General features: G+C 37.3%; 1 protein-coding gene across 1 annotated transcript in view; it reads right to left on the reverse strand.

The window, feature by feature from the left end:
* ERICH3 (glutamate rich 3) overlaps positions 1 to 13,385 on the reverse strand; it is a 71,604-nt gene that overhangs the window by 50,417 nt on the left and 7,802 nt on the right. The window contains 2 exon segments of the mRNA XM_087960478.1: positions 2,065 to 2,190; positions 10,882 to 10,975. Of these exon segments, the coding sequence (XP_087816604.1) occupies positions 2,065 to 2,190; positions 10,882 to 10,975 (220 nt within the window).

Consider the following 13,385-nt stretch of genomic DNA (forward strand, 5'->3'; position numbering starts at 1 on the left):
CTCAAAATGTATACTACAGTTTATTTAGCAAATTTCCCCAACTTGGTGCCCTCCAGATATTATGGATTAAATTTCTACCCTGGCTGGGCTTTAATGGAGATGTAATCTACTGTATCTGAAGGACCCAGACTAAGATGAACCACTATTTCTCATCCCAGCAGAAAATGCAGAAAGAAGATTCATCATTAAAAGCCACATGAGATCTCTTATCTCCATCCCAAAGGGCCAAGCCCCAGGGTTTCCTTTTCACAGGCCCTATTTCGATTGTTCTTTTTACCCCCAAAAAAGCTTTCCTCACTATTCTTATCTATCCAATTTTCTTGTTTATCTCAGGAAAGGAAATGGGGAGAAGGGAATATAAAAATTTCTATTATACTCCAAACCAAGTCATAGGTTTCCGCAGGCATCGTTTCTCTTCCAATGCAGATTTCGGTCTGTTTATGTATAGGAGGAAGGGTAATGGAAGTCCACAACAAAACTCTCTTTGGAAATTCCATTGGCAAACTGTTGAGATCCACTGGCTTAGATGATCCATAAGATTTTTTCAAAGATTTTGGCTGTGCGAGGTGTTTCTGATGTTACCAGATGTTTGATCAGCCAGGGGAAAAAGTGATAGTCACTACTTAATAATCTCCATGTTTGTGCAAGTGTGTGTGTGTATGCACATCTGACTTAGGTGGTACCTCCTTAGAATTCTAAGATTCTAAGACAGTTGGTCTCAACTGCTGTTTTCTGTTCGTTAGGGAAGTAGCACATAGGTTTCTCAACTTTGCCAAGAACCTGTATAAAATGAATGCTGACTTCTTAGCAAGGCTCAGAGACCTAAATTTCTTTAGGGGGCTACTCCTGAACCATATCTCCGAGTTATAGAGGAAACCATGGGAAACAGTAGCATCACAAAGGAAGTCAGAAGGTAGAAACAACTGATAGGTTGAACCAAGCTAGGATGAGGCCTACCTCCAGCCACGTTTCCACTTTTTGTGTGAATGAAATAGCGTCTGCTCCTTCCTGTCTTTCCTCACTCTTTATATCTATGCTTTTGTTTGTTCTTGCCAGTTTCCCATGACCTTTGGTGTTCACATGGGTAGAAGTAAGCATTTTGCTGATGGGCTGTGACCAGTTCTTGAGTACACAGATGGGACATGACCTCCTGCTGTCTTTCCACAGGAGATGACTGTGTGGAATCTAGTGACCAAGGGCTACTTACATTCTGAGGTCTGGCCAGTAATCTGGCCAATTACAAGTCTCTTTGCTTCTTCCCTTAACTTTGTTATCATTATTTATTTCTAAAACTATGGATTATCTTTTGACAACTAATATATCTCTCACATAAGGCATTCTCTTAGAATTGATAAATTAATAAATCTAGAATAAATGAAATTACTAATTCTCCATAATCATAGTCACTAACACATGTTACAAGCACAGACATTCCTTAGGGTAGCAAATAAATACATATTACTTTTGATACAAAAATTAAGCCTTAAAAATGTTCTGGGAGTTAACATTAGGCTTCACACCAACTGATCATCATTTTCTAGGTGCTCAATCCCTTACTCAATTGATGACTTAATTTGCAGAAGGCTCTCTAGATTAGAAACATTATTGCAGATAAAAATGAAGCCTCTAAAACCAACAGTTGATTGCCCAGAAAAAGGAATTCAAAGCTTGAAATATCTATGCTGCAATGTTTAAAAGCTCAGCTTCATCATCAGCACCATCTTTCTAAGCTAATGGGCTCTTGGCTAGTCTCTTGATAGTCTTGGCACCTGGGGTTTATTTTCATAATGGTTCTCTCTAGCTTAGCAATTGCTGGTTCCTGCCTTGCCAGCTTCATCGCTTATTATTGGACAATTCTTCTGCTCTAATGTATTCTATTGATCATTACTAACCCACAGTAACTGTCAAATGTGTGAAAATGGATAATTATAATGTACTGATGGTTACTCATCAGTGGCATAGATCTTCCACTGAGCTTAAAGACATTTACACCTGTAGACATTCTCAAATATCCTGAATATATGAATATTACTTTTGTGAAGAGTAGCCATAATATAACCATACTTCCATATCAAGAGCTTTGTGGAAAATAGCCTGAGCCAAGCATTCCCGTATATACTTCTGATGATCCTTCTTCATGGCATTTAACCGGTATTCCTTGTCTGATATTATCTTTCCAGTTCTTGAGATCTGCCATGAACAAAACAAAATATGCAGACAGGGTGTGTTAGGGAAAGAGGATGTAAGACATTTATACAGCTTCTCACCATAAACTAAAATATTTTCATCATAATCTTAATCTTCTCTCAGGGCATGGAGATTGAGATAAGAAAAGATTACTCTATTTCTCTCCAGCAAAAAATGTGATGTTCTACATAACCAGGATCTGGTTATATATGCATTAGGGAGACAGGCTAGGTTCTTCTGACATAAAGTTTTGCTTGCATTACAGCAAGGGTGGACTTTTTTTTTTTCATCACAGACCACATATATACCCAGAGGGATAAACTAATCGACTTTTTAGTGGGCAATGCCGATGCATGTAGTGGATGGGAATACCCTTCCTCTTCCCAACACCCTCCTTTTCCCTCCCCCAAGTCTGTGCTATAGGGAGTTGAACTGGCTTTCTGGATTTAAATAGTATCAGCAATAGAACTTAGACTTAAATACTGCTTCCCAGTGCTTTATAGTCCTCTCTAAGCGATTTACAAAGTCGGCACATTACCCCCACAATCTGGATCCTCATTTTATCAATCTCAGAAAAATCAACAGGCTAAGTCAACCTTGAGCCTGTCAGGATCGAACTGCTGACAGTCAGCAGAATTAGCCAGCAATACTGCATTCTAGCCACTGCACCACCACAGCTCAGTGGTTAACATGAGCCCAAGAAGTGATCCATACACTTCTTTGTGATCCATACACTTCTTATAACTATATTAGTTATTATAAGTGAAAGGAGGATTTCAAAATCCAAATGCTAAATTGCTGGAGTTCAATTTTGGTATCCTTTTCAAAACACACATCCTTTCAAGCATTGAAGAGTAGCCTTCCAATTATCAACTGGAAACATGCCCTGACATAGCAGATTTATGAAGCCACTCGAGAACAAATCATGCCTGAAAAAAGTATGGAACAGCAGCCTAGTAAGAAATAGCTTAATATTAAGCTTTCTAGTTGGTGCCATTCATGGGTAGAAATGATTTAATATAACTATGCTAAAAGCCTGAGCTTTGTGCCAAGATAGCAAGTCTACGTAGAACCTAATCAATCCATGTCACCAAAAGGTCTCCCATAGCATTAAAATAGGTTGCTGCTATATTATTGATAGTGAGCCAGGTTTATTAAGATGGAACAAAGCTTCAAATTCCATTAATACTTCTTCATCAGTCATTCTCAGTGTGTTAGACATCTTGAGCATAGAACAAGCTTATTTAGCTTCAAATGTCACTTGAAAATGCTAAGTGGCTCATTTGGTGGCATGATTCTCCTCTAAATGGCTTCTATTCAAATGCCTTTTGACCAAGCATACTGTTCTATATTACCAACATTATCTATTGGATTCTCATTTTATATTTTTTCCTGTTTCTTATACAACAAACCGACACCCACAAAAAGTTCCATAGTTGTTTTAATACACTAGAAAACTGCCCCTCCCCTTTGAAATTTAAGATTGCCTTTGTGTAAAGCACTTCAGTACAAAACATATAATCTGCATGGAAATCCCACTAGATTAAATTACAACCCCAGACACATATACTAAATAGCAAATATCATTCAACTCTGCAGGACATACTACTTCTAAGTAAATATCCATCTTGGATGCCAGTCAACACACCACATGATGCCTGAGTTGGTGGGATATAGGCAGCAATATCTTGGTTTGCAAAGCACCTCTAAGTTTTAGATCCTAACTTGCACAGAACAGAGTGAGCATACATGGAGTAAACCTAGGCTTTGGTTACCCTTCATACTAACCTAGAGATGTAGCTCTCACCTGACAATCAGGAAGCTGTGAGTTTGATCCTAGGTAGAGGCAGATATTTCTCACTCTGGGCATGTTGAGAATATATCTGCTGAATATAACTCCACATTGGTGAAAGGAAGGGCATCTGGTCAGTAAATACTCAGCTGCCCAGACTCCACCCCACAAGGGATTATGGGGTCATTAAAAGAAAATGATTTGATGTTAAAAAGGGACAGCATTTGCAGCACAAACTAAACTAAATCATACATATTTCACTGACTCCAGTAAATGGACTTACTAGAAGAGCAAACATGAGCTTTTGGGAAAACACTATGCAATATTTTGAATGAATGCAATCCAGAAAGAAAGAAAAATATTCTGTTAAGTGAAGTGAGTGGATAATGGCAACTAGATAAGACATTATAGAAGTGTTTCAGTGACCAAGAATGAATGAGAACGAAGACTGTTTGGTGAGCATCTGCATTGGAAATGATGCATTTCTTTCAAACAGCTGTTAGCAGGCTCTATTCATGCATGTGCATGGCAAACAAATTAATATATCTAAAACATGACCGTTTTGCCTATTTATAATGAAAAGCTGAGGGAACTGCTGAAGACCAGAAGGTGCTAGAAGGTTCTAAAAGTGGGACAGGGCACTTTCTGCTAGCTTTAAAAATAAAAGTAAACTGACTGCAGAAAGTGAAAAATATCGTAAGATAGATTATCAATTAAATTGAATTGAAATTGAAAATGGCCATAAAAGAAATAGTATTAATGCATTAAATATACTGTATGTGGAATGGTTTCGATAATGTTAGAATGATATTGCTTGCGGACATGAATGTACATGGAAGACCAGAGTACAGATAGTCCTCAACTTATGGTTGGTTACTAAGTAACCATTCAAAGTTACAATGGATACACACACACACACACACACACACACACACAAACGAAGGCACTTGTAACCTGGTTACAAAGTTCTGAGAGCTGGGCCTACCCAACAGCCATTTGAAGTGTCCCACAGTCACATGATCACAATTTACAATGTTTTTGCTGAAAACCTTCCAGTTTTTGGCAAAAAATCCAATAGCAAACAATGAGTTCACTATGACCACGCCCTTTGTTTAATTACCACTGCAAAAAAGTTTATAAAATCACATCATTCATGTGATTACTCAATTATGACTGTCATAAGACCATAATGGGCACACTCCATTATGGTCATATGTCAAGGACTCCCTCAGTGGTGGGATTCAAACATTTTTACTACTGGTTCCGTGGGTGTGGTTTGGTGGGCATGGCAGGGGAAGGATACTGTAAAATCTCCAGTCAGAGGTAGTATTTGCCGGTTCTCCGAACTACTCAAAATGTCTGCTACCGATTCTCCAGAACTGGTTAGAACCTGCTGAATATCACCTCTGGACTACCTGTATTTGTAATTGAGACAGGACATGAAGTAAATGATTGCAACTTTTAGCTAAATAACACAAAAAATGTGTACCATAATGGAATTAATGATGTGGAAAATATATGGACAAATTTGAATGGGTCTCTATATGAAGAAAGGGATGAAGAAATGTGATAAAATGAATAAGCTTTAGTGAAATGAAATGCTTTTCAAATAATAACTTTATATACTGAATTTGAAAAAAAAATAGATATGATGGTAAGTAGAGAAAACTTGAAGAAAAATTAAATGCTTGCAAGCACTTCAATGCTGAAAGAGAATGAGACAAGTCCCTTTGATTTTTTTAATGTACTAATCAATAAATTAAAAGAAATACTAGTAGTGATGGTGCAGGTATACTGATAGGGGAGATACATGTACTTTTCTTTTTTATTAGTAATTTTATTAAACATTACAATTTTTTTAAAAAAAAGCTAATACAAAGTAAAACAAAAGAAAAATGCAGAGAAGAAAAATAGAAAAGAAAGAAAAAAATAATATAGCAAAGAAAAAGCAAAGAAATATATAAAGAAATGTCTTCCCCTTTCATCACAAGTATAATCAATTTAAGTAACTTATTACCTTCTCTAAAAATACAACAAATGATCTCTTATTCCCATATCTCATCTATTATCTATAAATGAATCCTTAAATCCTTATTGTTCTCTCCTGGTCAGCAGAAACTCATTAAAGGTCATCAAAGATAACCGCATATCTATTTTAACCTGAGAAGATGGACAGAAAAATCTGAAGATGTTTAATATTCATAGAAGGCAATGGGCAATAAGGAAATAATGTTAAAGGAAGTAAAAACAGCTGTGTAGAAGAATATGCTTGTGCCTACTTTGTTATATGGCAGTTAGAGTTGGATTGTCAGAAAAACATATTGAAATATAAATTGAATATAGTAGGAACATGAGTGGCGAGTAATAAAACAAAAAGGCCACCAACACTGACAGGGCAAACTGTATACCTGTATACAAACAGAAGAACAAACTCCCTTCTAGCACTGATGATGTTACCTAGTATGGTAATGAAACATCTGCAAGACAACAACCAAGTTCAGAGAATACCAAGGATCCTGAGTTCAACTCTGAGCTACGAATGTTCTCCTCTATAGGTAAACCAAAAAAAGCATCAAGAAAAATGGGTACTGGACAAATGTTGATCAAGTATACAAGTGAGTGACCACTACAAAACAATTTAGGTAGCTTAATTATAGAGTGAATGACCATCAAATTGCAAACAAATCTTTTAAGACACAATGGGTCAAAAAGAAAACCAAGAAAGCCATGATTGGATCAAATTGGTGAGATTCTCAAAATGAGACAGTAAGGAATTTAAATACAAAAGGCAAGATATGAAGCGGTGCATAAATGGGCTGGAAGCAAGGCGTTTTATAGATTCAGAAAGATACAGAGAGCATAGTCAGTTATGTTGGCCTAAATTGGGTTTATTCTTTTTCTTATCTCATACCAGGGGTGGGATTCTACCAGTTCACACCTATTCGCTAGAACCGGTTGTTAACATTCTAAGCAGTTCGAAGAACCAGTTGTTAGAAGAAATTACTGACCTATACCTGTAAGGAAGGCAGGAAGGAAACATTCTGGTGTTGATTACAGAAACTGCCTTTCCATTAACCCTTATTACATTCTTGGCAGGACTAGAGTTCCTGTCTCAGGAGCTTCTCTGGAGTTTTTTTCCCTTCCTTTGCTGGTACTTTGCTTGTGTGAAGTGACCATTCAAAGTTACAACGGCACTGAAAAAAGTGACTTATAACCTTTTTTCACACTTACGACTGTTGCAGCATCCCCACAATCATGAGAGGCCAGGTGAGGAGATGCGTGCCTCGATGTGAGTGATATTGAGCAGGCCACGCTCAGCCAATAACATGACCACCAAGCCACATCCACCAACTTAGCCATGCCCACAGAACCAGTTGTTAAAATTTTGAATCCCACCCCTGTCTCATATCTTTTGTTTCCTTGCATTTCTAGTTCGTGCTTCTTTTTGTTCTTTGCCTACTGCTGTTCGCCCCCAAACTAAATACAGTCACATGTATCTATGTATGTGCATAAACATGCACAGAATTCTCCTGTTAAATGCTTCATGTCCCCATTTTATAGGCTTTCTTGAATAAATGGGAGACAAAGAGTAAAAAAGAGTCCTTCTTTTCTGATTTTGGAAAGTATGATCTGCTCACGGTAAGCATAGCGGATCAGTAAGGGAATGGAGGAGAAATACAGTACATTATTTCAAGATACCAAATAAGTTAGCTCCATATCTACAAGCATGCACAGTCTTGACCAAACGTTGCATTACTGACACAGATGAGCAGAGCACAATTCTTCAACTAAAATTCTAACTGATTGTGATTTGGGCTTTTTTTCCCAGGGAAGGTTAGGATCACTTAACTTTATGAACAAGCAGAAATGGCAATATAAAGCAAAAGAAACCCCAAATCCTTCCAATAAGTAGAGGATTATAACATAAGGGCAAGACAGTACAAAAGGATGGATATTCCAGATGGATCTATTTCTGTATTTCTTCCTGCACTATTAGGCATGTAATGAAACACAGGCGTTCTAGGATGTGCAGCAACACATTCATTAACTGTTTAACGTCCACTGGGAGTCATGGTCTAAAGGTATAATGTACTGAGAAGCAATCCTAGCTCTTTCAGACAAGCAACTGAGTGGATTAGGATGGTGTGAAAGTGCCCTCTACCGGTAGGAAGTAGATTTGGTTGGTAGGGGAGGAATATCCTAAAAACAGATCAAACCAACCATTTAACTAATCCAGCATTCTAATCTCAAAGTAGTTGACCAGATTCTTCTGGAAGCCACAAGCAGGACAGGCGTGCAAATAGCATCTTCTCATTTATGTTCCTCAGCAACCAGTTGTTGACAGGCATTTTGTCACTGGTATTGAAAGGAACACAAACAGCCTCGTGATTGGAGTATCTCCCATGAATTTGTCCAATTTACCAATGGGGTAGTAATGGCTAGAATAGTTGAACTGGGACCCAAATATGTAGGTTCAAGTCTCCACTCAATCTTGAAGCTCATTGAATGACACTGACCTTAACACACACTCTGTCTAATGTATCTCCCAGTATAGCTTATTTCGAAGATAAAAATGAGAGTGAGTTCTTTAAAGAAAAGGCAAGATATAAAAGAAATAAATCAATAAAGTCAGCCAAGTTTGTGGCTACCATTTCATCATGCTGGAAAGGCAGACATACACTATTGAAAGTTTAGGTGATTAGATTTTGGATCTGCTGAACTGAAAGCCATTTTTCCATTCTTCTTGGGCTGTTTTAGGTATTTTTCCTCTCACAGATTTGAAGGAGAAAGACATTTGTAAAATAGCACAATTGGTCAGAGACAAAAAAAAAAGCCAAGCTATTTGGCTTTTATGTCTGCAGACTAAGCTCTGCGTGTCAAGGAGCACGTACAAGAGATTGAGGTGATTCTACTTTTCTGAGACATTCTCTAATTCATCTGTACTCCCCACCTTCACCCAATATTAAATGCATAGACCTTAGTTCACTAATCCTACTCATTAAATTCAACAGGTCTAATATTGGAGTGTGAGTAAATTATCATGTTGTTACTGCGACTTCATTAAAGGACATATTTTACCGTGTCCTAATGTTACTCTGTTTTGGGAAGACGTAATTTACAAGCATTAATTTATTTTTGAAATACAGTTTAATATTTTTGTATGTACCTTTGAACTACATATTTGCAACATGGAAATTGACAGCTGGACAGCAGAAATGGATTCTCTTATTAATGCCAAGAGATCAGTTCATCAACGTTAGAAAGATAAATTTATAGCCCCAATTATTCAGTGGATTGAAGTTGATATTACTTTCACCCTATGAATGAATTGCCTACAGTCATAGATTACGCATGGACGATTACAATGAATTGTAAAGCAATTCTACTGAAATGATTACATAGAGAATTTCATATGAATGCATGAGAAACTCTTATATATACAATTTATCTTGCATTGTTTTTGCTTTTGTTTTATTGAATTTTTTCTCTGTCTTTTCTCTGTGTTCTGTTTTATTAAATAAATTAAGCAAAAGCAAATATACAATATTGGAGTAGTCATTATTTCTATTAGTTGTTCCTGTTCCATGGTACATGGCTACCATGATAGTTGGATCTGACATCTCTGCTTTTTAATGGTAGATGTCCCACTTATCCTCCATTTTGACACAAAAGACAGCATCTGCCAATGGCAGTACAGTATGTGTGTTTTAAAGATGGCCAGAGGCAGGTTAGATAACTGTTTTTGGTCAGATGAGATTTCAAGGTGTTTGTTACTTCCTTCCTTCACAGGAATAAGGGAAGGGGCAGGGACTTGATGACACATGTATATTTTTGGTATAAATAATGTGACTTACATACTTGTATCACATTCATGACATGATGTAACTGATGGAAATTATGGAAGTGTCATCAATGGTACAATGACATGATGTACATATTTGTCATTTGATGCCACTGTGGCTTATAACAGACATCTATGGATACAAGCTATTATGTGAGGAAACAGACTGTATCCCAAAATGAAATGTGATATCAGAGCCCAATATAATATCAGACTGTTTTCTCAGAGGTGGGGATTGTTCTTGGGAACATTGAAATCATTGTAGTTGTAATATTCCAATATAAATAACAGATAAGAGCAATACCAGAGATAGAATCTCTAGGTTTCTCTTCTGCTTCCATAGTTACTCATAATTTACCTCCTATTAAAATAACCTTGCAAATAATCAGTTGAACACATTTACTTGCCCACTTCAACTCTTTCTTAGGCTTTTTCAGGTTCCCACTATCTCAGATAATACTATGTGATGACTCACCTTACAGCTCAGGTATATAGTATACATACATACCTTTGTGAAAATACATGAGAATTCCCATACAGCACGATCTTATGGGCTTACTCAGAAGTAAGTCCCACAAAATTCAGCTGGACACTCCTTAGAAAATGAACTTAGGGCTACAGACTTTATCTATATTGGTTACTATATTATGCTGTCACCTTAATTGGTAACTTTGGGTGCTGTCACAATGATTTATGACAACTGTAATAAAACTGCATTGGCATGCATTTTCAATACAGACAAGGCCTCAGGGTCTGTTTTGGCTAGATTTGATTAAAATAACAAGCCTATTTTAATAAGTTTAAGAGAAGAGGCATGAAACAAGGAAAATAGGAAAAATCTTCAGTCATTGCCTATTTATAGTTTTGTACAAAGGACTTTAGTTCAAATTATTATATGGCTAGCCCTTTGGGTAATGCAGAGCCACTCACTTTCTTTTAGTCTAACCAACTTCATTCACAAGGTGTAAGAATGGAGGGAATCATGTCTGCCTTCTTAAACTCCTTAAGTGAAAGCTGGCGAGATAAATCTAGAGAAACTAAGAAGTATTTGCATACCTACCAGTCCTGACCTTCGCAGATGGCGTCTTATCCTGGTGTTGCTGAAATAGCCTGCAAGATGCTTGTCTGTTAAGCTGTTGTAATTTGCAAGATATCTGAAATGAACATACCAGCAGAGTATGAGAATATAGTTTGTTTAAAAATAGAAAATTAAGGTAAAGGTAAAGGTTCCCCTTGCACATACTTGCTAGTCGTTCCTGGCTCTAGGGGGCAGTGCTCATCTCCATTACAAAGCCGAAGAACCAGCACTGTCCGAAGATGTTTCCGTGGTCATGTGGCCGGCATGACTAAATGCCAAAGGCACACGGAACACTGTTACCTTCCCACCAAAGTGATCCCTATTTTTCTACTTGCATTTTTACATGCTTTTGAACTGCTCCCAGGTTGGCAGAAGCTGGGACAAGTAATGGGATCTCACTCCATTACACAGTGCTACGGATTCGAACCGCCAAACTGCCGACCTTTCTGATCGACAAGCTCAGTGTCTTAGCCACTGAGCCACTGCATCTCTTAAAGGGATCCACAATAGCACAGATGTTAAGATCATGTTTTTATTCAGAATTGGGAGTGGCTCTGCCCAAGCTTAGAACCCAGCTAAACTGAAATATACTTTCAGTCATCTACAATTTATCAACGTGCTGGATAGAAAATATGAGAGTCAACATCTCTTCGGTCTAATAGGGGTTAGGCTAGGAAAGGTCCACTTTAATTTGATGAGGCTATTGTGTTTAATATAAATACTCCTGCATTGGCTATTAGCTATTCCCAGCTTAGTTTGTTAGCTGTAAATTGTGAAAACAAAAGACTAACAATAGTAGCAATAATTTATAGCTAACCTTTAAAACAACTACAATGACTGGGTGTAAGCTCTCTGATGTCCATATGTAGCACATTTAAAACCAAAACCCAAGTATCTATATTGCTATTTTCTATTCTCCACAATGATAAAGGTGCGGAGGGGAGGGAGGGAGGGAGGGAGGGAGGGGGAGAGAGAGAGAGAGAGAGAGAGAGAGAGAGAGAGAGAGAGAGAGAGAGAGATTAAAGCAATACCCCTTTTAGATATCAAGCCAAGCAAGGAGATACTAGCATATCATAATATGGTAATCATCTCAATGGACTGAGTCATCATTTTTTTTCTGCTGTTTTAATCCTATGCTTTTGAAATTAGATTACATCCTATCAGGGTATTTAGTTTTAATAAACAAAAAAAAAAACACTCTGATGGTGAGAGGCAAAAAAGAAAGAATAAACTGTTCCCTTTATAAAAACAATGGCAAAGGCAAAAGAATTACAGGAAGTTTATTCTTGGTTTCACAATAATCCCACAGGTAGCCTACACGAGATAAATTAAACTTTAAGCACATAATTTAGTTTGCCGTGTTATGCCTGGTGATTAAACACGGGTGCTATAGCAACTGTTTTATGTTACTTTCTTTATCCTGTTGTTTGCATTTGAATCTGAAACTGCCAGATTACAGTAATTATACCAAATATTGATTTAGTGTGCTTTGCTGGCTCTGGTTTTCTGCATGAATTGGAGGGGGGGGGAGGAATGCTTCACCCAATATCCTTTTACTTACTTCCTTCTCAGAATTTAATGGCCTACCTAACAAGTTAAAATACAGGATATTTATCTACTGTGATTCCACATTTAGCTACTCTAAATCAGGAAAGAATAAGACAAACAAGCACTCAAGGTTTCATTCTTTACATTGAAAAAACTTATTGCAAAAGACAAAAATTGCTTCTTCGGTGTACTAACATCTATGGTCTTAATCATCCTAATTCAAAGTTTTAGAGAAAGAAGAAAATGGAAACATTAGTGTTTGTCAAAGAAAGACTGGAAGGAAGTGTTGCTGAAATAGAAAGCTGTTTTTTTTTAAAGAAGATATGTATCAGCTTAGGCACTATGAAAATGGTTGTTATAATCTCCTGAATTTCTTGGTTGACTGTTACCATTGAGCTCAAAGTCAGCAGTTCACATTTTATTTATTTATTTTATTTATTTGTTTGTTTTGTCAAGCATGTTTCAGAAAACAGATATAATTAGGAACATGATTATGAGTACATGAAATGGGTACAAATAAAAGGGGACATTAGGACAGGTAGGCACATTGGTGCTCTTATGCACACCCCTTACAGACCTCTTAGGAATGGGGTGAGGTCAATGTTAGACAATCTAAGGTTAAAATTTTGGGGGTTTGGGGAAGAGACCACAGAGTCAGGTAGTGCTTTCCAGATGGAGTTTCATCATTCCACACCCGCATGGAAGGTGAACAACCTGTATGGAGTTCAAAGGAGGAGAATCAGAGAGCCAAAGGATATGTTATGGATTTGTGGAAATAGATTTTGGTAAAGGCTGCTTTGCCAAACTAAATTAAGAATTCTGGGAGTTTAAACTAGGCATTACAGCAGAGCAGTAATGCTGTTCTGAAAGCATAATGAGGAACAGTCTTGGAAACCGAGTGAAAGACTGATCATGTTGCCGTCTAACCACGAGCTTGT

This window comes from Notechis scutatus, chromosome 3 (genome assembly GCF_049901735.1).
Source record: "Notechis scutatus isolate UNSWTSFEM ecotype Mainland chromosome 3, rNotScu1.2, whole genome shotgun sequence".
Classification (NCBI taxonomy): domain Eukaryota; kingdom Metazoa; phylum Chordata; class Lepidosauria; order Squamata; family Elapidae; genus Notechis; species Notechis scutatus.